The 27719-nt window shown below is 44.5% G+C and overlaps 1 protein-coding gene across 5 annotated transcripts in view; it reads right to left on the bottom strand.

Moving 5' to 3' along the window:
* Positions 1-27719, bottom strand: part of KIF16B (kinesin family member 16B) — a 296484-nt gene that overhangs the window by 246159 nt on the left and 22606 nt on the right. For 2 of the 5 annotated variants that reach the window (XM_059037575.2, XM_059037574.2), the window contains exons 2-9: positions 16627-16696; positions 14463-14576; positions 8011-8127; positions 6164-6261; positions 5333-5442; positions 2318-2460; positions 663-831; positions 345-476 (exon numbers count right to left, since the gene is read on the bottom strand). In XM_059037575.2, the coding sequence (XP_058893558.1) occupies positions 345-476; positions 663-831; positions 2318-2460; positions 5333-5442; positions 6164-6261; positions 8011-8127; positions 14463-14576; positions 16627-16696 (953 nt within the window). The remainder of the gene's footprint in view (positions 1-344; positions 477-662; positions 832-2317; positions 2461-5332; positions 5443-6163; positions 6262-8010; positions 8128-14462; positions 14577-16626; positions 16697-27719) is intronic. The other 3 variants (XM_067012361.1, XM_067012362.1, XM_067012363.1) reach the window with 2 other exon arrangements.

Here is a 27719-nt window from a genome sequence, read left to right as displayed (position 1 = left end):
TTATTTTTACTCTATGTCCCTACAGTGATTTTCTCCCACGAGTTAGCAAGAGTTAGAAGTTTCTGTCCTGTTCTTTAAGCAAAGCTAAGAATCATTCCGCATGGACGTCGGCTTGCATAACCAAGAACATGGCAAGTTAATGTAACTAGGAAGAGGGAAAAAGAGTCAATAATACAATACTGTAGACTGGATCACAGTAGGTGCTTTTCTTCAGAACAGAAAAACTTTTTTTTTTTTTTTAATAAAAAGGTGCTATTTCCTAATGAGACACTTTAAACTTCAGTTGTTACAGTTAATTCACACGAAACACTGTACGCTGAAGAAAAAGAACTTAAAATTCTTACTGGCAATCATGATAGTTTTAGAGTTTCCTCCAAGGCTATCTTTTAACAACCAAGTCAAAACAGAATCCCTGTAAGGCACAAAAACTTGCTTCTTCTTTACAAGAGGGCTTGCAGCATCCTGAGATAAATCAGCTGTAGGAGAAAAAGAAAAGGGGGGGAAAGTTAAAGACAATCATTAAAGATTATTTTCTCTAATTCGGCTTCAAAAAACCTTGAGGCTATTACTCCGGTTTGTGACACAAACATTAAACCTAAGTGCTCTGCGCTACTGTGACACCACCAACAACGAGAAGAGGCAGCAGACAAGTATGAACCCACCTAAGGCAGAAATGACATTTCCCAGAGTCACGAGGGATTTGTTGATGTTACCCCCTTCCTTCAGCCGGACCCCGGTGGCACCAGTGGCATCTGCCCGCTCACTTCCAGCAAGATCGACTAAGTGGATCTTACTCACAGTTTCACATGGCATTTCAGCATCAAATTTTGCCTGTGGTGAAATATAAAAGCAAAGTGGAAGAGGCATAAAGAGCCCCAATGTTTATATGTTTATGTAACATTTTTTATATGTTTTACGTGTTTATAACACAAATTCTAATTATTTTCCACTCCTCACTGTGATCTCTCAGAGTAGATTTTTTTTTTTAATTTTGTTGTTTCATTGGCCTTCTTCCTGATTACAAAAATTAAATTGAATACAATAGAAGCCTACCATATGTGATTCCTAAACTTTCTGAAGAACTACGGATTCCGTTACCCAAATCACTGTCATTCTCAAAAGGGCTGAGTCTGACCATGGCAGATGAGGAAACTAGGCCCTGAGGGGCATTCCACAGAGAAAAATGTAAGTAAACAAATAATTAGTTTTGTTCTCATCTAAAATCTGAAACATTATAAGCACAATGGCTTTCCAAAATATGATAAATATAGACAATTATCTGAAAGATCACTCAACCATTATTCGATGTTAAAATTCGATTTGTTTCACAATTATAAAATAGTGAAAATCTTAAATTCTGTATTCCTTGATTCTGAATTCTACCGAAATTTTACTTTCCCAAAGACTTTTAACCTACGTTTTACAGTCGGAACCAAAAGGCCAAAAAGAAATTACCATATTGTGATCGAAAAGCAAGCCTCTTAGAAACTAGGGACGGCCACATCCTAATCCACATTAACCAGAAAACAGGAGAAAAAACCCAGTAAACTACAGTAAATCAAAAGAAAAGGCCTAAAGAAAAGTAAATTTGTAGAGAATTTATCAGGAGTTGTTCCGAATGACCCTAGAGAATTTTTTGATCTTCTTTGCCCTCTGAGCGTCCTCGTTAATGAAAGGTTAAGTTTTTCTATCTGATGTGTTCCATGGTTAATACAGGCCAGGTCCTCTCCAAACTCCTAACACGTGCGAAGCACTGAGAGGACCCAACACCTTTATGTTCATCTGTTCCACCAGTCTTGGTGTTAACGTATCTGCCCTGAGTCATTTACACACACGTTCAAAATGCACTCCACCTCCAGATCATAACGAATTCCTACATTAATACTTAAAGACGTCCCTTGTCCTTTAATACCACTCTAATAATCACAAGCAGCACTGCGGGGTGAGTTCCACAGAGCCATAATGGACCACGATGAGTTACCTCAGCCTCCAGCCGCTCTGACTGGCAACCCCCTTATCTCCCACAGAGCTGGCAACAATGAAAACTTTGACTTAATTAAGCACAAAGCAAGTTTTTTTAATGTCTAGAACAAGGCAGAAGCCTGCTAAATATTTCTTACAGGTATACATCAGGTTGCATTTCAAATGTAACAGCAGAGAAATCAGCACACAGCACACGTTCAAATCTAATGAACAAGAAAACGGCAGTCAGCCACCTCTGCTTCTCCTGGCTCACCACAGATTGGTCCTCAGCTGGTGCCAATCAGCAGGGAAAGCCCTCAGGGACAGAGCCAGCCCGCCCCACAGCTGCCCTCACCTGCGTGAACTTGATGGTGAAGATGGCGTGAGACCTGCTGCTGACATCATTCATCCCTGTGGCGGCGGTGGTCCGATTGATGTTTCCTGCATCCATAAGCTCTTCGACATCACCGTAATTCTGTACTAAATGTTTGGATAAATCTGAAAAAAAAAAAAAAAAAAAAAAAAAAAAAGGCGGGGGGGTGAAGAAATCTCCCCAGTATCTAGTAAATGGAAGAAGAAATGTACCTCTATGAAATAATACACGACTGTACAAATCGTTGGTGGTTTATAATGCAGACTCAGGAGCTGAGCTGTCTGGGGTCAAGTCCAGGCTCTGCGGCTGACGAGTGGACTCTTTCACGGTTGTGAACAAGTCACTTAACCTCACTGAGCGTCGGTCTCCAATCCTGATAACGCATACCTATCGCATATGGTATTTAGGATAACTGTGAGCTATCTTCATCAACCTCATGAGCGCTAATCATAGCCAGGGAAATATAAACACTGTCTCCATGCAAAACACACATTCTTTTAAATCCCTTTTAAAGAAACTTTCCATTCATTTGTTGGGAAACATTTATATGGTTCTAAAATCAAAGGCTACAAAAAGTACACTGTGTAAAGGGTCTTCCCCCTCCGCCATCCAATAACCCACGTCCAACTTCCCCTTCTGTCAGGCAACCCAACATTATTAGCTCCTCCAGACCCTTCCAGAAATAACCTATATGTATACAGGCAATTACATATATACTAAGCCATCTTTTTTTCCCCTTTTATACATAGTAGCGTACCATACACATTGTTTCGCATCCTGCTTTTTTTCTGTGTAATAATACATTGAAGAATATTCTGTATCAGTTAAAGTGATCATTCATTCATTTTTATGGCTGCAGAGCATTCGATTCTATGCATGTACTGTAACCAACGGTTTCCTATTGAGACTACAGAGGTTGTTGAGAGTTTGCTTCCAACACAAGTAACGCTGCTACAAATAATCTTGTACTTCGGTTTTTACGAATGTGTGAATATTTCTGCAAAATAAATTCTTAAGAGGTGGGATTGCTAGATGAAAGCACATTTGAAATTTTGATGGATATCGCAAAACTGTCCTCCATAGAAGGCACTTTACACCCAGCAGTAACAAGGTATAAAGACTGTCTCTCAGCACTGTCTTACCAGGTTCCTTACATCTGCCGGGACAGTTAACAGACGCTAGCTTGAAGAATTTTTATTTTGCTTTTCCCTGATTATGAGGCTGAGCCTTCTTTCCTCCATTTAAAAATCATCAGTATTTCCATTTCTGTGGACAATCTAGTCACATCCTTTGTTCATTTTTCTCCTTGGTTTTGGAGCTGCCCTTATTAAGTTATAGGAGCTCTTTATATATTAGACTAAACAAGTCCTTTGTCTGAAACTTGAATTGAAAATATTCCCTCCACATTGTAAACTGTCTTTTTACTTTGCTTCTGGTGTTTCTGCCAAGTGTAAAGTTGGTTTTCTGTTTTGTTTTGTTTCACCATTTCGAATTTAACACTTTTATTTCATGGCTTCTGGATTTTAAGTAAAAAATTTTCAAAGCCTTCCCTTCTCCAAATTTCTAGGAAAAAAAGTAATCCAGGGTTTCTTGCAGTCATTATGTCACTTTTTACATTTAAATCTTTGATCCATTTGCCATTTACCCTAGTATAAAAACTGAGCTCCAGTACCAATTTACTTTTTTTTTCTTCCTAGACAGCTTAATCACCCATATTCCCCCAATGTTTGAATATCAGATTTATTAGAAACTAAATCCCCATTAAGTATCTACACCAGATTCTGGATGTTTCACCCTGCTTGATTATTCTGTCTCCTCACAAACCCAGCTTTGTAATATGTTTTAACACCTGATAAGACAGTTAAAGGGAAAACATGAAGGCACAGTTAGGCTAAAAACCATTAACAATAATGGTTATCTGACGCTCCATAGAACAAAATACATAGTTACACATTTCACTTTGGGCATTAAAAAGCAAAAGTTCAATTGAAAATTTACTAAAATGCAGATCAGAACCTGTTGGTGCACCCAGTATAACCTGGTAAAAATGACAACGGAAACAGGAACATCTTTAAATCCATGACCAGTTCTCAGCCTTGCCTCCAGCGAGACACAAAGGAACGACAATAGCCACAGGAAAGCCGATCTGTGTGCGATTCTTACAGGCCAGCCTTAACTCAGCAGCTGTACACAGAGGAAATGTGTAGAGCTGACTGTTTTATTCCAAAGACAGCCTTCAATCCAGCCTATTTTTATTTATTTATTTATTTTTTGTGGTTAGCAGGCCTCTGACTGTTGTGGCCGCTTCCGTTTCAGAGCACAGGCTCCGGATGCGCAGGCTCAGCGGCCATGGCTCACGGGCCCAGCCGCTCCGCGGCATGTGGGATCGGATCTTCCCGGACCGGGGCACGAACCCGTGTGCCTGCATGAGCAGGTGGATTCTCAACCACTGCGCCACCAGGGAAGCCCCAGCCTATTTTTAAAATAATTCGCAAGGGCCAGCCCTTCACCCGTCATTCCCTGGGACATTCCTCACAAAGGATCGTGACACATCTAGTGGAGTGCAACACAAAGGCCGAGAACACAGCACAGGAACCTGCAAACAATCTTCCCAAAGGCGAGAGGTCTCAGAGTCGCCCTATAATCATGTTCCCATTAAGGTCGATAAAAACACACTGCTAAAATGCAAGGCCATTTAAAGAGACAGGCTGTAGGGTCGCTTACCTTGCCTGGGAACTTGGAAAAAAAAAACAAGTTTCTGGAGTTCCTAAAGCCAGAGGAAATCTATTGGCAAGCCCCACAAAATCAGCAAATGCCCAGTGAAGTATAAACACATTAAATGAACATCATGCAGTGATAGCACATGCAATTTTTACTATAATGGTTCCAAAAATAAATTTTTTTAATCTCGCCATTATTCTACATTTTTTTCTCTGAAACTATTATTTTTACAAAAATTCCCAAGAAGAATAGGGCTGTGAAAACATTCACTCTTACCCTCAACATAAGGTCCTTCTTTTGGATGCTCACGGACTCTTAAATTGAAGGTTTTGGATGACTTCCGTCTAAGTAGATCTCTCACACGTTCATTATAAATTTCTAAGTAGCTAAAAATTTCAAATAGAGTTGAATTCAGTAAGATGATTTCAGACATTAATAACAACAACAGTAACAGCAGCAACATACACTTATGGGTGGTAACCATGTATCAGATACAGCACTTTACATGGATTATTTCATTTAATCCCTACAATAGCCCAGAGGTAGATACTACTATTATCTCCATTTTACAGGTTAGGCAATAGAGGCTCAGGGTGATTTAAACAACCTATCCAAGGCCTCACAGCCTCTGCGGGGTCAGGCAGCCAGGAGAACCCTTGACTGCCACGTCTGCCCCCAAACCACTGACGAAACTGCCTCCCCACACAGGTTTAAGTTCAAGGAGGAAAAAACACCTCAACCACCCAGGTTTATTTAAATACTAGATTTATAGTGATCCTACCAACATAAAGAATAACACAAATCCTATTCAAATAAAAGAATAAGGCAAGTGGGTATACACTGAAAGGTCGAAAGCTCACTCCATTTGAGATGAGCATCCTTCATTAGTTTCCGACTAAGGTGGGTTGCCTCTACCGGCCTCCCAAACCCCAATCCAAATGGTACCCAAGGACGGCACTGAACACGTATGTGCTTTAAGCTTGCCTTCCAACCGGCACAGCACAGGAGGGGGAGAGGCAGACTCTCCCCTAAGGAATCCAAAGGCTTTATCCACTCCTTGTGCCTTAAATCAAGCTCACACTCAGTTACTCAGGCCATGGGCCATACCTGACTTCAGTTCGAAAAGATGCCTCATCCCATCTGGTGGTTTCATTTATCCGACTGAAGAGCCCTTCGCAGATCCGGGGTATTAAGCCAGAATCGCCCTGCAGTGGGAAGGAGGGACGCCTCAGCTGTCACTTGAAATAAAAGCAACCGACGATTGCATCTGCAATTGGCTGGGGTGGACTCAGACTCCAGGGGCCTGCAGGCCCGGCCCAGGGCCCAGGGCGCAGCACTCATCCCCTGCAGGGCTGCTTCCTACTCTCTGAAATGAGAGGATTGAGTTTTCGAATTTCTACCTGCTGGGACCATGATAATATAGTTATCAGCTGTTCATCAGCTAAATCGTGGCTTGCAAACATAAGACGACTTATTCTCTAGCTTTCAAATATTCACGTTTCAGTCGGCATTGACACGCTGATGAGCTTCAGAATGGTACCAAAGTCGAGGCAAAAACGTTCTCGTTAGAAAGCCAGACTTTAGGGCTTCAATGTTTTCTTCTGAAAACCCTCCGTACTTTCACCCAATCTCCCATCCCAAAAATAAATAATATAAATATATATATATATATATATAATCACAGGTTTAGGAGAATTTTTTTCCTTGATACCATTAAATCAGTATCAATTCTTATAAAGAAAAACTGGGCCTTTCACCGCATTTTTTGTTCTTACTTTAAAAAATAAAATAAAAAAGAATACCCAAATGGTACTCAACTGTAAGGTCAGAGAAAAACAGCTGTAACTTATGAGTGCTTTGTTGAACTTAACATAAACTAGCTAAGAGGGAATCAACATGTAAATTTCATTTTTAGAGAAGGCTTTTTTCTCTAAAGGCACAGTAGGAAAGTAGGAAAAGAGAAGTAATGGTAAAAGGAAATGTGAAACTCTTGAAATTGTCTGTTCTTCTCTTATTCTTCCCTACTTCTCAGCATTGAGGATTCACTGCCCAGCATTTATTTTCTTCTCCTGGAAAGAAAATGCCTGGATTTAAGAAGCCAGGACACATGCACTCAAAGGCTTTCATCTGGAAAGACCTGTCCTCCTTTAATGCATTACTTCTTCCACTAACCATTGAACCTGTAGCATTCAAGGCACCACCGAGACTGCCAGCAGGAAACCCAGCCATCCTCTGCTAATCCCTCCACATCTAGAACAGGCTGGCATCTCTCAGACTCAGTGAACAGTTTTCAAAACCACGACATGAGAAAAGTAAAACACACAAGCAACTCTCCAGGTCTGGAGAAAACACAGAATGGGATAAGTTCCTACAATCACATCTAGTTTTTCCTCTGCCATATTTTTGGGCAAGTATAACTTTAAGGTTCTTAACTTATACAGCATAACTACTAAACTCTACCTACTATATTTATAACTATGCAGACTCTACATAACCTGTATAATTCTAACACTTTGTACGTATTCACTGGATTTATGTAGTACCTTTCCACCAAAGAGACTCTTTTTTTTTTTACATTTTTCTTGGGGAAAAATGTTTTGAATAATTTTAAATAGAACAGAGTTCAGTAATTTTATTCAAATTGTTGGGTTGGCAGGAAAGAAGAATAAATTACTTGTAGGCCCAGCATACTTTTTAAATAAGATTATAAAGCCTTTAAAAACAGAAAATGAACTGAGACTCCCATCCATTATTCATGCTTATAAACTTAAAACTATTTCTAATTTAAAATCTCTCAAAGGAAATTTCGTCCAAAACTGAGTTTTACCTTATTGCTAAAGAATGATCAGAACACAAAAAGCAAGTTAGTACAGACCGCATAGATAAGAGATAATTTTATCAGTCGAAAGAGAGATAATGAGAAATTTTCTTCCCACACAGTGTAAACAACGTACAGAATCTCCCATCATAGTGTATGACTTTCCTGATCCAGTCTGCCCATATGCAAAGACACATGCATTATAACCTTCAAATGCAGACTTCACGACATCTGTGCCGAGGGTTTTGAAAACCTGAAAGGAGAAAAAACAAAACAAAAAAAAACACACAAAAGATACAATTACCATGGATTTTAATAAAAACTCCTTCAGTGTTGGCAGTATTCTTGAATACTACTTTCATAAGGATTATACCATGTAAATAAATCACTACAGAGCTGTTAACAACAGAATAAGTGTATACCCGTTTTTAATCAAAAGGAAACTTTTTGATTTCCTTCACTTGATTTAATGAAGCAAAAAGCAACCCCATCCTTTTTCCCACTTAACAAAAAATTCCTGAAATAGAAAAAGGTAAACAAGGCAAAGTTACAGTCAATATCTAGACGCAAAGACGATTTTAAAGCGTGATGATCTACCATTTCAGAATTAAATAAACTTATAAAGTGATTCATACCACCAGACCTTCCAGAAACGAAATATTCAAAGTCACAGCAGCCAGAAAGTTACGGCCCAAACCATGTCAAATCAATGCCATCATTTTAAGGATACAGCCATTCATCAAAGTAAGTCTCCGGAGGCTCTCACAGAGCTGAGTGATGAGTGGGTGCAGATGAGGCTGGGATGCCAGGCTCCCCTGAGTCAGAATCCAGTGCATTTTCCTATTTGGACATTTGCCCAGGATGGAGAGGGCAGGAAGACGAGCTGTGTGGGGCCTGGGTTGGCACTTACAGTGGCCCAAGTCCACGTCCACTGCACCACACAACTGTACTAGGATGCTTTGGGGAATGGAAGGGGGGTGAGGGACAAATACTTGACCCATACAATCGATGTAAAAGAAGCAAATCAAGATGCCTGGTCATCCTCCTTACACCCAGCTGGGGCGGGGACCAGCCAAAGCTTTCTAACCCCCTCCTGCCTTCACACTGCCCCCTGCCCCCTCCCTGCAGGGGAGACCAGGACACAAAGGGCACACAGAACACCTCCCTGCTTCAGAAACAAAGGCACATCAGCAGCTGAAGAGACAATGGAGAGGGAATACGATCAGGTTCTCAGCCAGACTAGGAAAAGGTGTGGGATCCCCCCCAAAGGCCAGGGCGGGAGCCTCACCAACCCCTCGGGAGGGTTCAGTCTCCGTGAGCGATGCAGAGTGAGCCCAGCTCAAGACACACCATCGTCTCCCCATAGGGATCTGGGCCCTCCAGCCAGATACCACCCCCAGACGGGGCTGACAACCACTGGCCATCTTGCTCTCCCCTCCCCACATAGACATCCTTGCTACCAACACAGCTTGTCAGCCAAGGATGCTTCAGGCACCATCGTCCCGCCATCTTGTTTAGACTTCGTCTCCTCGGTGGCATCAGTCAAAGACGTACAGACTATCCTTCCAACCGAGCCGCTTCCACAGAGGACCCTCTCATTACTCTCCTTCATTCTGAGTTAAGTTTCATCCATTTCAGCTTTACGAGCTGATACATTCGGATCCTTTTCCCACATTCAGATGACTAACTCAACCTTCAGCTAGAGCAGCTCACACTATGTCCGTGATCAGTACTCGGGGCGAGTAGTGTCCTAGATCCACTGTCCAGGGGGAGAGGTTAGGTCACTGGGCACACACTGGGTGGCAGAGTGGGATCTGCACCTGGCCTCCCTGACGCCAAAGCCTGAGCTTCTACAGGAGCAGACGCCGAGTCCTCTTCCCACACTCTCGACATCAATCTGGAAGCCCCAACCCTACGTGGAGGGGCCTCCCCCGACAGACCACACACACACACACACACACACACACACACACACACACACACACACACACACACACACACACACACACACACACACACACACACACCCCTCTGTGAAGAAGCAGAACCAGGAATCCCAGGGGGACTCTGGGCTCCAGACTAACCCTCTGAGGTTCATTTCCACCACTATATACGGAATAGGAGGAAAATTCTAAATATTTCTTTAATTCTTTCTGATTAGACAAAAACCAAAAGGCAGATGTCAATTTTACCACTTCACAGAGTGCCACTGGAGAGAAAGAACAGCCTTCCAAAAGCTTCCAGAAGAATAAAGGAAGGCTCTTCTCTCATACTTTTGTCTGGGGCTAAAACAAAGTCATGGAAAATATCATATTTAAACCAAACCCCAAAGTTTTCAAAATGGAATTCTTCCCCAGGGTTAAAATCCACACCTGCTACTTCACTCTTCATTTAGTCTCTAGAAAGCTAACTCAGCTGGAGTTCCTCCAGACTCAGGGGGCCCCGGAGGGGGCAGGGGGCCTGGGGCTGGTGGACGTGACCGCACGACAGGCCTAGAAAATGCAGGTTCAGAAGCGCTGAGACCCAGGCCTGGCTCGGTCCCAGCTTCAAGTCGGCTGGGGACCCAGAGAAGCAGCAGGACGGTGCCCACACCTCCGGGGTTCCCAGCAGGGAAACCCAGCTACCCCACTGCAGCTCCCACCAAGGACTGATTTACCATCGTCTACCAAACCGAGGTGGGGAAGGAAGGGGCTGCTCGACTGGCTGATGTCCTGCCCTCCTGGCCAGGGTCCCGAAGAGCCACTTCGCTGCTTGTCTGAGAGGCTACAGCGCTGACTTAACAGAGCAAAGGGAGGCATCGCAGGGCCTCGCTTGACGGGAAGTGCCCACAAGAGGGCGCTGTGAAAACAAAAGACTCTTCATCCAGCTGTCAACTGGGAAATTTTAGGTTTCAAGTTTCTCCGGGGTGGAATCAAGGAACAGGCACTGGGAGATCAAAGCCTCCCTTTGGAGTCTGGAGAACAATTAAGAAAATTAGACCTTACTTAATGGTCTTTAATTGACACGAGTATGGACTTAAATGGCTCACTGATTTTTTTTTTCAAAATCTAAAATTAATTTGGAAGGAAGAAATAGTAATGGTCATCTTATTTGGAATTTGTTTAACATTATGGGAAACCTGACTTGTACTATAGTAATGGGCATGATATATTGTCTCAAGATGCCTTTTCATTTAAATGATTTTTAAAAAGAAGAAAAAGACAAGGGCCGACATCACGCTAAGCCTGCATCTTCCCGTTTACAGCAGGGGTGAGAACAGTCAGCTCAGTTCCTGTGCGGGATCCGGCAGCGTGAAAACTTTAGTCAATACAACACCAGCTATTCAAATTAGAGATGAGGAAGATTACCTTCTCTTTAACAGAGTGTCTAAAAAATAGGTGTTTTCCCAAAAATGCCAAACTCACAGAAAAAGAGATCGGATTTGTGGTTACCAGAGGCGGGAGGTTGGGGGAGGGAGACTTGGAAGAAGGCGGTCAAGAGGTACAAACTTACAGTGACAGGAGAAATAAGCACTAGGAATATAATATACAACAATGATGACTACAGTTCACACTGCTGCATGACACACAGGAAAGTTGTTATGAGAGTAGATCCTAAGAGTTCTCCATCACAAGGAGGAATTTTTTTTTCTTTTCTTTTTATTGTATCTACATGAGAGGATGGTTATTAATTAAACCTATTGCGACAATTGTTTCACAAGATACGTAGAGCGAACCATCATGCTGTACACCTTAGACTTATACAGAGATATATGTCAATTATTTCTCAATAAAACTGGAAAAGAGGGGAAAAAAAACACTAGGAGTTTTCCTGGATCTCTGCTGGTTTTATTAACATGTGGTTCTACTAGAAAGCAGTGTTTACTAACGTATCTCAAAGACTTTTTCAGTTTTGAACTGAATGTACGATATAAATAACCTGAGACTGTTCCAGAGTCAAAGAACCCAAAGCCTCTGAAGCACAGACACCTGAAGCGGGAAAGTCTCCTCCTCAGCTGAAAACTCTTTTCATTCTCAAACTATTTTTAAACTCTGGGCAGGTATTTTTAACTCCCCAAAGAGCTAAACGTGTTACTGCTTCCCTGACCCTGACTCTCACTGAACCCAGGATATGTGACCTGTTCCACAAATGAACTACCCACCCGTAGACGAGGCCTCTCAGTCAGCAAACACCTGCTGAGCATCTGCAGGGAGCCAGGCCCTGCTGTCCACGCCACCACTCCCGTCCCTGGGCTTTCCCTCGGCACAGCCCCTGTCCCCAAAAGGCCTCAAATCCAGGTTAAACAGGAGGGAAATTCAGCCGCTCGCTGGGTAACTTAGGAGGGAAACTTTCATGGCCCTTCATTCATCCTCTAATGAAGATGTTCCGACGACCACGTAATGAACCAGCTTTTCCCTTAAACTCGCTCATACCAGCCACTTCATTTGCATTCCTACCTGAAAGCCAAAATCTGGATTCCACTAGCTGCAACATTCTGTTCCTCGCCAGACTCCTAGCTACCAACACTGACTAATCCACTTACCTCAGGACCAAAGTCATCTTCGCTCACTCACTCATCCATTTATTCATTCAACAGGGCTGCCCTGTCCACCTGTCACTGAGAACACACCAATCTTTAAACCCTTAAGACCTTCCAGGGATATCTCCACTGCCACATACATCAGCCCCAGGATCTCAACTCTGCTACTATTCAGTCGATTAGACCTGCAGACTTGAGAAAGTTATTTAAGCTGAGTCTCCTTGACAAGGAAAAATGGAGCTAAAGTCGACCTCATTTGGTTCTCGTGAGGATGAAACGAGGCAGCACCCCTGAGCACCAAGCGGCGTTTCTGATTCCCCTGCGAACTCCAGCAGCATTAGTTCACCTTTCCTCTCCCAGCTCCTCTCTCATGCCCAGCACCCCATCTCTCCTCACGGCCCCCCCATTCCTACTGCTGTTGTCCTTTCTATGTTTCCCCAATACTGAATCAACATCTTGCAGATACTAACACTCCAGGCCTCTCCCTGGAACAACTTCTCCATGTTCACAGCCTATCTGAAATCCCAACACTTACATCGCCTCAGAAAGCCAGCCTCCTCCACAAACCATTCCTAAACCAACTACATTTCTCAAATACTAAGGATCGATCGTGCAACTCACCTGGGGATCTTGCTAAAAAATGCAGTTTGATTCAGTAGGTCTGGAGTAGTTCCTGAAATTCTGCATTTCTAACACTTACTTTCCCAGGCAACGCTGAGATTCTAGTATGTGGACACACCAAGTTACAAGAAACTACACCATGATACCACTTCAAGATGCCATCGCGTGGGTCACAAGCCTGGGCGGGCAGGACGGGAATTCACGTTCGTTTTAACACCTGGAGACCTGAAGCCATGCCTCTTAAGAAGCTGTTAACAAGCCAGGGAGAAGCCCCACCATGCGGGCATGCTCTCCCCACTACCCCACACCGTGTTGCACCAGAACCCCGCTCTGCTCCAACACCCTGTTTGCCCCACTCAGGGAAATACACCAGTCCTTCTGGTCACATGACACACCATCAAGCAACGGTCCCCTGGGAGGATCTTCAGGTCTGTTCTTATCTGCCCATGTCATGTCTACATTTCAGATCACAAAAGCCTACAGCACAGGTTTCCTGGACAAATTCCAGCTTCATTCTAGGTTCTAGAAAGATTCTGAACAAAACGATCTTGCTTTCTAGAATCTTTCTTTCTAGAACCTACAATGATACATCCAAGCAGGGGAAATGTGACTTGGGTGTGAAGTGTACCTCCTAAGGCTCTGTATCACAGCAGGACTCAAGGCCAACTGAGTTATGTGCCAGGCTTAGCAGTACACACAGGCAGACATCAGAGTTCCTGCGGATTCAGTTCAGACCACAGCAATAAAGCGAGGCACACAAATGTTTTGGTTCCCTGTGCAAATAAGTTATGTTTATACAATACTGCAGTCTATTAAGTGTGTAGTAGCACTTTGTCTAAAAAATAACATACATACCTTAATTAAAAAATACTTACTTGCTAAAAAATGCTAACCATCATCTGAGCCTTCAACAAGTTGTAATCTTTTTGCAATAGTAACATGATAGATCACCGATCAAATATAATAATAAAGAGTTTGAAAATATTGCGAGAATTACCAAAATGTGACACAGAAACACGAAGTGAACAAATGCTGTTGGAAAAATGGCGCCAACAGACTCAACACGGGATTGCCTCGACCTTCAATTTGCAAAAAAGCGTTAACATCGAGCACAGTAAAATGAAGTATGCCTGTAAATGTCCCCCCCAAAAATGCTTTACTTGCAAAGCTCCTTTAAAACAGTAGTCACTGCCAAGTTTTGAAACAAAAATTATGATCATCATGCTCAGAAGTGGAAAAAAAAAAAATCAACCTTTTTGGGATGGAATTCATCTCAGGCTTAAGATAAATGGTGCTACATAATAAGCAAAAAGCTAAGTTAGCAAAGGCTAATTTTACATAAATCATATTCAGAAAAAAATTAGCAAGATGTTTTAAAGAGTTTTAGGGTAGGCATGTTTTTCTCAATATGAAAATAAACCAAAACAGAGATTTTGAAAATACCATACCATTTCTTGTGAAACATAATCTGGACTTTTCGTATCAGCAGAATAAAAAGAAAAGTCGTAGGTGAAGGTCTTGGTCCGTTCTCTTCCTGAGTCCCCGGTCCCTCCTTCTGGTATCTAGAAAGAGATGATTATGACAATAATAACAACAATGTAAGAGGAAAATAATAATAATGTGAAGAGCACTGTCAGCAAACAAGTAATCTATCCAATTCAAGAGAAAAACTTCATAAAAAATACACAAATGATCACCATTTTCCATTATTTATACCCTGACTCAAATCCATTTAATTCCTCACCTCCTGAATGAATGAATGAATGAATGAACAAGCAAGCAAACCTAAACTCCTCCCAGCAATTCAGGCTCTCTACAATATGACCCAAGGCTACTTTTCTGGACTTTTTATCATGATTACCTTATATGAACCTGACACTCCAGCCAGACGCTATGTTTTTCTGACTTCAATGCTTTTTATTGCTGGAGTCTGCACAACTCCACGGGGTGCTGTTCACAGAGATGACAATGTGACAGCAGTTGTGTGATCTTGTGGCCCCACTGAAAACTCCAGGTCAGATGCCTCCTCTTCCACAAAGCTCCCCTTGGGCACTGCATCCAGAAGTAATTCTCCCACCTCTGAGAGACGACTCTCCCAGGACACATCATATTATGAGTCTACTGCATATGTTTGCATACATCTTGTCTAACTTGCTGTATACCAAAACTGAAGCAAAAACCATGTTTAAAAATCTTCATATGCCACCAAGGCCTCACACAGCTCCCTGGACATATGCTGAATAAATGTAATGGGCATCCTGTTTTCCAACATAATTCAGATACTAGAGTATACATACTATTAAAAAGAAAACTGTTTAAGGTTCTTATTATTAAAATGTTTAAAAACCCAGGCATCTATTCTGGTTATATCAGACAAGGCAATGTTTGTAAAACTCAAAAAGTAACAGAGTAATCAAGGAAAAAAGATTCCATAACACACAAAGGAAGGAGATTCATCCAAGGCCACAGGTCTCTCCACTCCGTTCCGGTAAATACGATGTTGGAATGACTTTGACCGCAGCACTGTAAGCACACAACGGTACAGGAAGCAGAGCAAAGCAGAGGTAACTAACAGCAGAGAAAAAACAAGTGACCGTGAGAAAATGTGGGAGGTCAAAGGAGGGAAAGCCAGGTGCGGGCCAAGCAGAGCCAGAAGGTAGGAGAACTGCAGGGCAGCAGAGAAAGAAAGACATTCCACTGGAGAATGCCACAGGCCAAGGGGCACCAGAGCCTCAGAGGAGGCCTCTCAAAATGCCCAGAACACGGCCCATGCGAAGATGGGCACATTCCCCAGCTTCTATCACTGGGGATCAAGTTGCACGACTTTGAAACTGGATTTCAAAGTGTTCAGTCCCTTGAGCCACGAATTAACAGAAATCCAACCAGAGACTGATCTGCACTTGGCCGTGGGGCACCAGGCCTCTGAAACCCAAACCTGTGAGCTAATGACAACTATCGGAGGAGGACAGGGTTGGGTTCATAAGGCACGGGATCTCTTCATTATTGATTTTACACACTTATTTTTCCCCTAAAAGTATTCAGGGTCCTTAACAAATTCACTAGCCAAAGAAAAAAAACAGGATACTTTAAGTACAAAAAGAACTCTCCATCTTAGAAAATTCTGGGATTTTTTTTCAATTTTCTTTTTTCCAGAAAAAAATTTCAGTTTTTTAAATTTTTCATCCTCTGAGTTTTGAATAATAATACCAGCTTCTCTTGCAAAGTTTACAAAATTATTTTCATTAAAAATGAAAACAAATCTAGGGCCAAAGCTTATTTAATAATTCACAATGAGCCAATTGCCAGGCTAAGGATCCACCACAGGATAGAGGATAGAAATGCCTGGGTCGGGGCTAAACCCATGAGGTCACCTCCCAGAGCTGCGGCTCAGGCCTGGCTCCCACGTCAGCGAAACCAGGGACGGGACAGAAGACAGAGCATCAACCCTTTTGCTTTGTGACCAAGCCCAAGCCAAGTGCAAGCTGACGTGGTGAACTGAACAGAGATAGGAGGGCTGTGGAAACAGCAGATGTGTTGTATTTACCCACAAGCCTTTCGACGCGGAAACAAACACAACTCACAGAACTGGAGCCAGCCCAGGCCGCTACTTGCCTTTAAGTTTGTGATTGTTGTTTTGCTTTTCTCCATTTGAATAATGAATTTGGCTTCCAAGTCCTTCTCCCTGCAACACAAATAATTCAGTGTTGGTTAGGAGAGAAAAGACTGTTTCTACAATTTTTGTTGTATTTACTTTTTACATATGGTGGTTTGTTTTTAAATGGCACATGAAGCACAATCTCTGACACCCTCCGTCCTGAAACCTTACAAACATAAACACGAGGAACTGACAAAACAGATGCCACCATCAAAAACTTAAGACTGAAAATACTGTGTTGGCGAACCCTGGAAGAACTTCTACCTGTGAGCCAAAAGGAGTCTATGTGAAATGACAGAAACCAGGGACATTGTGTGACTCGGGAAAAGAGAAAGCCCCACCCACCTGGTACAGAAAAAGGTCACCGTATCCCTCCATCCAGGAGGAGAACTAAGAAGAAACAGGAGTAGTGCTCACAACCAGGTGCTGCTTCTAGAAGCAGCCAGGGCACTGCCCCCTCCCCCCACCTCCTTTCTATACCCATCCAGAAAATGTAATTCCTAGAAGACACCAGAACAGGAAGTTAAGAGAAATCCTAAAAAGTACAGTTCTCTGAAAGAAACGAGACTACGCCCACACAATGGAGTGGGATGTCCCTGGCAAAGGAATGAGGAAGGTCTCTATGTACTGCTGTGGACGGAGGCCAGGGTTCGTTAAGTGGGAAATGTGAGGTGGAGAAAAGTATACATGGGATGCTACCACTTGTATTTAACGATAAAAAGGATAGCGTATTTCTTTTTCGAAAGGTTACCTATGGAGAAAGAAGATGAAGTGGAAGAGACAGGGAGAGAAGCTAGATTTCTAGAAAAACACCTTGATCTATATAGATCATCTTTAGAATGATGAAAATAATTTACACAAAAATAAAACAAAATTATTTGTATTAAATAACCTAAAACACAAAAGTAAGTTGAAGTAAACGAACCTGTGTGCCGCATGGTGAGAAAAGACCTCATGTGCTAATTCCTTAGGCAGGGGGAAATCTAGCCTAAGGAGAAAAAGAACTACAGAGCAAAGATACTGTGGGTTCATGAATCATATTTTTGGTGATAAGTGTAGTTATCCTGGGATTTCTGTTTGTGTACTGTGGGATAATACGTGAGTAATTATGTTGCTGCCGCTGAGGACCACGGATTTTGGTTGAAAGGAGATATAAACATTAGATATGTTAAAAAGAAACTATAGGGCCAAAATGCAGTCACTTATGCTAAGCCCCACCAAGATTTAATACCTTACTTAATGTAGTTTCAGCCTCTCCCAGGAGTAAATCTTGAACCGATCAGTCTGGAATTTCCTGGTCTACACTAATATGGTAACCTGCCTGCTAAGACACCCCTGCTGTCCCCAAGGGAAGCTGACTTTGCCTGAAATAATCCACTTTTTTAACTTCCTTATCACACCCTCTTTCTGCCCTTAAAAGCCTTCCATTTTGTACAGCTCCTGGCAGGGCCTTTCAACTTGCTAGGTGGGATGCTGTCAGATTCATGACTCACTGAATAAAACCAATTAGATCTTCAAATTCACTCAGCTGAATTTTCCTTTAACAGATTGATGAGGCTAGGTAAAACTTCTGTAGTCCTGAATCTAAGTGGGAAATGCTAACATGAACTTTATCTGAAATTGAAAAAAAAAAAAAAGCACTCCCTAGCTTTGTCCTCTGAAAAGGCCTAGAATCTTACAGCCAAATTAGAGTATCTAAATACCATTTTCCACTAAGGTAAGCCAGGGCTCTTGGAGAAAGCCTCAATCCAAATATACAGGTGGACCTTGGAGACCCTGCAGGTTCGGTCCAGACCACGGCAATAAAGATAATATCACAACACGATGAGTCACACGAATTCTGTTGTTTCTCAGAGCATATCAAAGTTATGTTTAAAAGTTCAATAGCATTATGTCTAAAAAAACAAGGTACGTACCTTAATTTAAAAATACTTTATTGCTAAAAACTGCTAACCATCATCTGAGCCTTCAGCAAGTGGTAATCTTTCTGCTGGTGGAGGGTCTTGCCTCAATGTTGATGGCTGCTGACTGGAGTGGCTATGGCAATTTCTTAATATAAGACAACAGTGAAGTTTACCTTGCCAATTGACTCTTCCTTTCCCGAACAATTTCTCTGTAGCATGCAATGCTATGTGATAGTATTGAAACCACAGACTCAAATTGGAGTCAATCCTCTCAAACCCTGCTTTATGAACCAAGTCTGTGTCATATTCTAAATCCTTTGCTGTCATTTCAACAATCTTCATAGCATCCTCACCAGGAGTAGATTCCATCTCAAGGAACCACTTTCTTTGCTCATCCATAAGAAGCAACTCCTCATCGATTGAAGTTTTTTCGTGAGATTGCAGCAATTCAGTCACATCTTCAGGCTCCACTTCTCCTTGCTACTTCCACCACATCTGCAGTTACTTCCTTCATTGAAGTCTTGAACCCCTCAAAGTCATCCATGAGGGTTGGAATCAACTTCTTCCAACACTTGCTAATGTTGGTGTTTTGACTTCTTCCCATGAATCATGAATGTTCTTAATGGCATCTAGAATGTTGAATCCTTTCCAGCAGGTTTTCAGTTTACGTTGCCCAGATCCATCAGAGGAATCACTAGCTATAGCAACTATAGCCTTATGAAATATATTTCTTAAAGAATAAGACTTGAAAGTCAAAATTAGTCCTTGATCCATGGGATATGCAGAATGGATACTGTGTTAGCAGGCGTGAAAACAACATTAATCTTGTTGTCCGTCTCCATCAGAGCTCTTGGGTGATGAGGTGCATTGTCAATGAGCAGTAACATTTCAAAAGGAATCTTTTTTTTTTTTGAGACAGTCTCAACAGTGGGCTTAAAATATTTAGTAAACTATGTTGTAAAGAGAGATGTGCTGTCATCCACGTTTTGTTGCTCCATTTATAGAGCACAGGCAGAGTAGACTGAGCATAATTCTTAAGGGTCCTAAGAATTTTGGAATGGTAAATGAGTACTGGCTTTAAATTAAAGTCACCAACTGCATTAGCCCCTAATGGCAGTCCTAAGTGGCATCTTCTTCCAACAGAAGGCTGTTTCGTCAACACTGATTATCTGTTGTTTAGTGTAGCCACCTTCGTAAATGATCTTAACTAGATCTGGATAACGTGCTGCAGCTTCTACGTCAGCACTTTGCTTCACTTTGCACTCTGATGTCACAGAGACGGCTTCTTTCCTTAAACCTCATGATCCAACCTCTGCTGGCTTCAGACTTTTCTTCTGCAGCTTCCTCACCTCTCTCAGCCTTCACAGAGTTGAAGAAAGTTGGGGCCTTGCCCTGGATCAGGCTGTGGCATAAGAGAATGTTGTGGCTGGTTTGATCTTCTATCCAGACCACTCAAACTCTCTCCATGTGAGCAATAAAGCTGTTTCCCATTCTTACTCATGTGTTCACTGGAGCAGCAGTTTCCATTTCCTTCAAGAACCTGTCCTTTGCCTTCACAACTTGGCTAACTGCTTGGCACAAGAGGCCTAGCTTCCAGCCTATCTCGGCTTTTGACTTGCCTTCCCCACTAAGCTTAATCATGTCTAGCCCGAATGGATCTCAGTTCACATAGAAGAACGTTTTTAGAAATAATAAGACATGTAGGGAAATGTTAACAGTGACTAGATATGTGATGATACTAAGGAATTATTATTTTAGGTGTGATAATAGTATCATGACGAGTTTTAAAAGGCCTTAACCTTTTAGAGACATACTGAAATATTTACAAATGAAACGATGCCTGGGATTTATGTGAAAATAATCTGGGGTGGGGGGCTGGGGGAGTAGAGGCAGGAGAGGGTAGCACCCTGGCCACCTCAGGATGAACAGAGACAGAACAAACAGCAGCCAGAACAATGAAGCCCAAAGCGTATGTTGCAGTAAACACCATTCAAGCGCTACAGCGGATCCCCACGGCCTGCGTTAACTTTTCCAAGCCAGTTTGAGGAAGTACAGGGCTGGGCGAACACAACACTGGCTTAGAGACAAATAAATGAAATCCCTCCTGCGTGCGTGGAGCCTCCAGTCCACCCTCCAGGTCTCGGGCAGCTCCACTGTGGACCCAAAAGTGAGAACTGCCTCAGGGACACCCCGTGTTCACAACACTGGAAAACAAACAGTTGACTCAATCACCCCGCTCCACCACCGCATTCAACTTCCAAAGTGCACTCCGCCCAGCGAGAGAGCCACGCAGATTCGTTTTGTTAATGCCACAGATGCCACATCCCGGTCCCTCCTGTTGCCACCGGGGTCATTTCTCAGTCACTCATCAACCTACTGTGTCTAGATCTTTCACTTTAGAACCACCAGTATTACCAACAAACACCTGCTGGGAGCACAAAACCATCCGGGGATCTCAGAGGACTAGACGTGACCACAATGCGTGCTCACATCGCCTGCCAGTTCTTACTTACAAAACACGAAGGAATGCAGGTCATACCATGCCCACCCCGCACCCCCCGCTCTCATGGGAAGCCAGAGGGTAAGGAATTCCAGGCTTGGAGCCTTACACCTTAGGAACAGCAAAGTTTAAAGGGCCCTCCCCAGGATCATTTACCCCAACCTGTAGGTAGCCAAGGTAGTCCTTGCCAAGTTTTAAATTAACATCCACTCTATATAAATACCAGCGAAGATACTGACTGAAAGGCCATTATGTACCATTAGTGTCTTTTTTATCAGCCACTTCTGAAATCAAAACTGAAGACGCGCCAATAAAATTAAAAAACAAAAAAAAAAAAAAACTGGAAATGCTCGGTGGGTTTCAACGGGTCCACAACCTTGAAATGGCTGAGGCTGGGGTGTGGTGGGGACGGGGAGGAGCAGCCTCACTTTTCTGAGGGACCACAGTTCCCTCAGCTTCTCAAAGAGCTCTGTGCCCCAAAAGACGGGCACCCCAGCTCAGACATGTTATTCAAAGTGCAGCCCAGGCACCAGCAGCCCCCAGAGCTCGAGGGATCATGGGCCCCCTGCAGACCCACCGAATGGAACCCGCTTATGACAGGAGCCCAGAAGGACCCTGACAACCCAATGCTGGGAAGCACGGCTCGGACACTATCTGAACATGACGGAGTCATAACCGGAGTCATAACCGGTCTTGCAGTTACTCTCACGAAACAAACTCCACCACGTGTGATCTAGTTCGCATGCTGGGAAACGCACTTTGTACTTTGACCTTTAAGTCTTATTTGTAAAATCACATGACAGAACTGGATATAACCCCAGTCAGCTGACACTGTCTCGACTCTTTGCTCCGAGTTGTATGGTGGCTTCTGACCAAGAGCGATAAGTGCCTAATATCATCAGACCTAGGGAGTCATCTGAGTGTCGTGACACCCAGTCTCCCTCAGCCTGAGCACCCGACCAAGCTTCCAGCCCTTCCTGTACCCGGATGGTTTTCCAACATCAGTGTGGCGCTGCTGCCAACAGCTTGAAATCACTCTAAGTGACAATCACAGGCCATCAAAATTCATACGGAAGCCATCTGTTCCGGAAAGGGAAGTTCACGAATAACAATTTCCTAGACTGCTTCCTTCCTAAGCATAAACACGAAAACTGTAAGAAAAAGATGGATCTTTACTCTGAAAATAATCTCTAAGTACAGTGTTATAAATACAAGGAAGCTAGCTGGAGATTTAGCCATAGACAGCAAATCTCACTCTAGTTACTGAAAATACTTATGGAAAAGCCAATGTAATCTCCATAAAGCGGTTATGATGGCTGGAGTTATTAAACATTGAAACGAACCCTTTGGTGCATTCATCCCTGGTAGATTCCAGGAGGCTGTCAAGCTTCCAAGTATTCCAGAGATGGAAGAAAGGACAAAGGAGGCCCCAGGCTCCCTTTCCTTCCACCCTCTGCCGACCTGTCCCGCTCGGGCCCCGCGTCCACTGGAGACCGGCTTCTGCTCGTGGCCTTCTCTGCACCTCCAGGGCCTCTAACTATCATAGGTGACTTGAGGGGCCACGTGACACTCCCTCTGGCAGCCTTACCTCCTGCCCCCCCTCCCCACCCAATGGTCAGTTACCCAGTCCCATCCAATCTACCGCCGGGCTACCGACCTTGGCCACCTCTCCCACTGTCCCAGGTCGGCCACCACCACCCCTCCGGAGTCTCTTTGCCTCCAGCCTTGTCCCCTCTCATCCACCCTCCACTCTGCTGTCAGAGGGATTCTTTCCAAATACACGTGGTACCGTGTGGCTCCCCGGCTTTACAGCGACTTCCACAGGCCACAGGGCGAAGCCCGACTCCCAGCGGTACCCAAATGCCTTCTGATCGACCCGACCTATAACCATTCCACACTATCCATGCCACCCTCCTCCCGCCAACGCTCACCCTGGCCTTCCTGAGCCTTCCTTGAGCCTCTGCCCCACCCCCTAGTCACCCACCAGACCGTGAACTTCTCAGGAGTAAGGACTAGGCCTACTAGGTTTACACCCCCAGGCCCGGGCACGGTGCCTCCCCTTGGAGGTGGCTCACAAAACGGCTGTTGAACGTGATGGACCGACTAACGCATTGAATGGATGCTCTCCCCACCAGCTGCACTTCCGCCAGGCGCACTCCCTCCTCAGGGCCACTTGCCCCGCTGACCCCCTCACCACCCTTGCTTCTGGCTTTCCCACCCAGGCCCTCGGAAGAGGCTTGTCCCAGGCCCAGTCTGACTCACCCACCCTGTAAACCTTCAGGAACGCCTACGCAGCTCATCCCACCCCCACGGGCTCCAGCCCTGCTGGTGTCATCTCTCCAACTGGTCTAGAGGATCGCACTTCCTCTTCACCCCACAACCTGAGCCCTCCGGGCACAAAGGCAACGCTCACAACCAGTGCTCGCTCGGTGATTTGTCTTCCAGTCTTCCAGCTGAAAGCTGTGCAACACCAGGCACTGAGAGGTCCCCCAGTCCCAGGTCAATTTCCTCTGACATTTACGAAACATGGGAAATAAATCTTGACATTTTTCTCATACTGAGGAAAATAAATCATGCTAAAATATTACTTGAACACTAACTTGATAATAGAGCAAAATGAACTATGCCTCTGCCTGGCCACTTTGGTGAAATGGGTTTCTCAAGCGAAAAGTCAATTATGGTTCACTCATATAAATAAGTAATTTATTTGAAAGGTCTGGAAACTAGACCATAAGATGCTACAAATGAACCCGCTGGAGTAAGTATGCTGAGTTATAGATCAATACTGAGGGGGGAGGAGGGAAGGAGAAAGGAAAAGATGTAAAATATCCAATCAGAGAAAAGAGATGAATTATGTCAGCTTGCACATATGAGAACAGGAGAAAGCTTATTAGAAAAAAATAACCCTATGTTAATTCAAACATTTTGAATATGTTTTTAAATTATTCAGCAATTCAGATTGATTCCACTCATGCAGCTGATGGTGTCTGGTCACCCCATAATAAAACAGCTGGACTGGGTGACACTGAGATTCCCAAACTGGGCCACTAGCCTAGAAGATTATAAGAGTGGCTTATTCACCCTGGGTTCCAAAGTGAACCAGCAACCCCAAATTCACCTGAAAAGTTACATACTATGAACCAATATTTAACTGCCTTCATTTTGGTGGCAGAACACCCAAGAGCAAAAATTTTAAACTCTTTTTTTAAAAAGAATGCATGAACGTAACCTTCAAAAATTGTGAATCACTGTATTATGATATCACTTATATGTGGAATCTAAAAAAATGGTACAAATTAACTTATTTACAAAACAGAAAGAGAGTCACAGATGTAGGAAACAAACTTATGGTTACCAAGGGGAAAAGGTGGGGATAAACTGGGAGACTGGGATTCACAGATACACACTACTATATAAAAAAATAGATAATAAGGACCTACTGTATAGCACAGGGAACTTTTCTAAATACTCTGCAATAACCTATATGGGAAAAGAATCTAAAAAAGAGTGGATATATGTATACGTACAACTGATTCGCTTTGCTGTACACCTGAAACTAACACAACATTGTAAATCAACTGTACTCCAAAAAAATTTTTTTAATTGTGAATCACTATATTGTACACCTGTAACTTATATATTATTGTACATCAACTATACTGCGATTTTAAAATAAAATAGAAGTATAAATTAATTAATATAATTAAATTAAAAGAATGCACGACCTCCATGGGTACTACTACGGAAAGAAGTCCAAGGAACACTGTTAAGTGGGGGAAAGAACCAAGCATGCAGACGACATCCAGTTTGCAGTCCAATAAGTAGATAAATAAAATGGAGAGAAATGCACATTTACGCTTCTAGATACACAGAGCATCCCTGGACATTTCCAAAATGATAAGTGGAAAGCTGTTCGCAGTGAAAGCTGGTCACCTCTGGAGAGTACGTAGGAGCAGGACCTCAGGGGATGAGAAAATGAACTTAAAACACTTCCCTGTGGAAACTATTTCAGTGTGATTCGATATTACTTTGATTAAAATAAGTTAGTTAATTAGAAGGCAAAAAGCCCCTGACTTTAAGCGTTGGGTGGCTCCTTGGCGCCCTGGGGTGCGTCTGGGTCCTTACAGGGCTGGCTCACCGCCCCTCCCCTCCTGGCTGTCCGGCCACACAGAGGACAGCTCACCTTGGCCACAGCCCCCCCACCCCGCCCCCGTCGCCATCCACCGCCTAGATTTTGCCTCTGCCCCTTCCCACCCTCTGCATGTCCACCAGGCTCAGTGGTGTCAACATTCAACCCCAGGCCAGATCCCCCCTCTTCGGGTAGCAGTCCTGCTCTCCAAATGCTCAGTGAGCTGCTCAGTCCCTCCACTCCATCCAATGGCACTTCTCTTCTTCCCTTATTAGGGCTCCAGACAAAATACAGGGAACCCAATTAAATGTGAATCTCAGATAAATCAGTAATGTTTTAGTTTAACTGTATCCCAAATACTGCCTGAGACCTGCTCAGACTTTACTTCGGCTCGCTAACTTGCCACCACTGTGCCCCGGGCGCACCCGTTGGGCTCTCCCACTTAGATGCACGTGTACTCGCCTCGCTCCCCCAAGCCCAGAGAGTGAGCAGCCTCAGCCCCCAGTGCAGTAGCGGATGCTCCACAAAGACGTGCAGCCTCGCCCGTGTCAAAGTGCGAAATCAAACTCAGGGTGGGCCACTCTCCTGCAACCCTCTCTCCCCGGGCTACTCCTTAGCCTTTCTGGCCGGTCCCAAACACTCAAAAGATCTTGCTGACCTAGCTGCTATCCATAAAAATCACAGACGCATCAGCTCGACTTCTGAGAAAAGCCCAAGGGTTTTCCTCCCGAAAGAAATCCAGGAGTGGCTTTTTCAGGCCATCACCCTGACTGCATCTCGGAACACACCTCGCCACACAGTGGTCAGCTGGAGGTCAGCAGCACCATGACCTACATCCCGGCCAGGAATCTGCACAGCCCTCCTCCGCTCCCCGGGGGCTGCTCCGCAGCTGAGCCAAGGGCAGCAGTGTCGTCACAGCCTCAGATGTCGCGAGCATCTCGGGCCAAGTGAAAGCCTCCACTGACTCCTGCTACTGCGGGACGGAGCCATCAGGCTGTGCCTTTTATGATCTTCCCTGGCCTCCAGAGGGTGTAATAAACCTAAAAAATTAGGCAAACAGGCAACTGTTCCGGGCTGGGATCCCAGCGGAACAGACGATCGGTGGGGCAGCCTGGCATGCAGGGTGTTCATCAGGGTGTGCCCTTAGGGTCAGGCCCTGGGAAAGGAGGAGAGGGCGCCAGGACAGAACAGAGGGAGCAGCGAGCTGTGACCAGATCCAGGGGCAGCCCTGGCTGACCCCACAGACTGTTCTGGAGCTACGGTGGCCCCTTCACACCCCCGCATTGTGCAGCCAGGGACCAGGACCACAGGCTGCCTGGGAAAGGGGCTAGGGCCCCTGAGGGGCTGACACTGAAGGCCGTGCAGACAGCACTCCAGAGGCCGGGCGAGAAGCCCTTCAGCAAAGGATGCTCTGGGCATCAAGCACGGGGTCCACCACCCCAAGTCCCCTTACATCGATGCTGCAGAGGGTGCTGACGAGCAGCAGCTTCAACCACCCCCACTCCCCAACAGAGAGTGAGGAGCTGGGGCTCCCAGGCCGGAAAGAAGGCAGACACCTGCTTTCAGTTTTCCGCTGAAGGAAGGACAGCCCAACAATCAGAAGTGTCTCAATACAAACTGAGCTGCCCTGAGATGTGCAGAATCATCACCGAAGAGGTTTAGCCCGCGGCCAACTGATCCCTATCCAGGACGCCGGAGGGGGAGATTTATGTATTCCTTCAGTCCACGAATATTAGTGAGACCGTCAAACGCCAAACAGCACTCTCTCTGCACAGGGATAAAGTAGTAAACAACACAGACAGAGTATTGTCTGGAGTCTTCATTTTAGTGAGGGGGTTAGAAAAAAATAAATACAATATCATTTTAGATACTGGTAAGTGCTGGGAAGAAATGAAAGGGTGTCATGGGCTAGGACTGGGGGCAGAGGCGGGGGAGGCAAGTCGTCGGAGAAGACCTCTCCAAGGGGGCGGCGTGTGAGCCAAGGGCCGACTGGAGCAAGGCAGAGATCGGGGAAGGGCACAGCAGGTGCAGAGGCCCCAGGGCAGGAGCCAGCCAGAGGCCTGGGGGAAGAGCAAGAAGGCCAGCGGGCCTGCAGGAGAGAGAGCAGGGAAGCAAGACGAGATGAGAAAGGGGGAAAGGGCCAAATGATGCCAGGCCTCGCGGGAACTGAGATGTGACAGGAAGCCACAGACACGGGAGGCTGTGTGCACGGGGGTGGCAAAATGCTTCTATATTTTTAAATGATCCCTCCAGCTGCTGCTCAGACTCTGGAGCGGGGAGAGTAGGGCAAGGAGACCAGTCAGGAGGCTAATACAGGCCACATGGGAGATGCTGGACCGGGGATGAGAGCAGAGACGCATCCAAAAGACAACTCGGCCAGATCTGGGTTCCCAAACCCTGCCAAGCAACAGAATAATCTGAAGAGCCCAACCCAAACCTCCCAAAAGAGAATCTCCAGCATGGGGACCAGGCATCTGTATTTAACCTCCTAGGAGACACTGATGACCATGCTGGTTT

This window comes from Kogia breviceps, chromosome 14, assembly GCF_026419965.1.
Source record: "Kogia breviceps isolate mKogBre1 chromosome 14, mKogBre1 haplotype 1, whole genome shotgun sequence".
Taxonomy (NCBI): domain Eukaryota; kingdom Metazoa; phylum Chordata; class Mammalia; order Artiodactyla; family Physeteridae; genus Kogia; species Kogia breviceps.
Note: the sequence above shows the minus strand (reverse complement) of the source record. Positions and strands in the feature narration are given on the sequence as shown.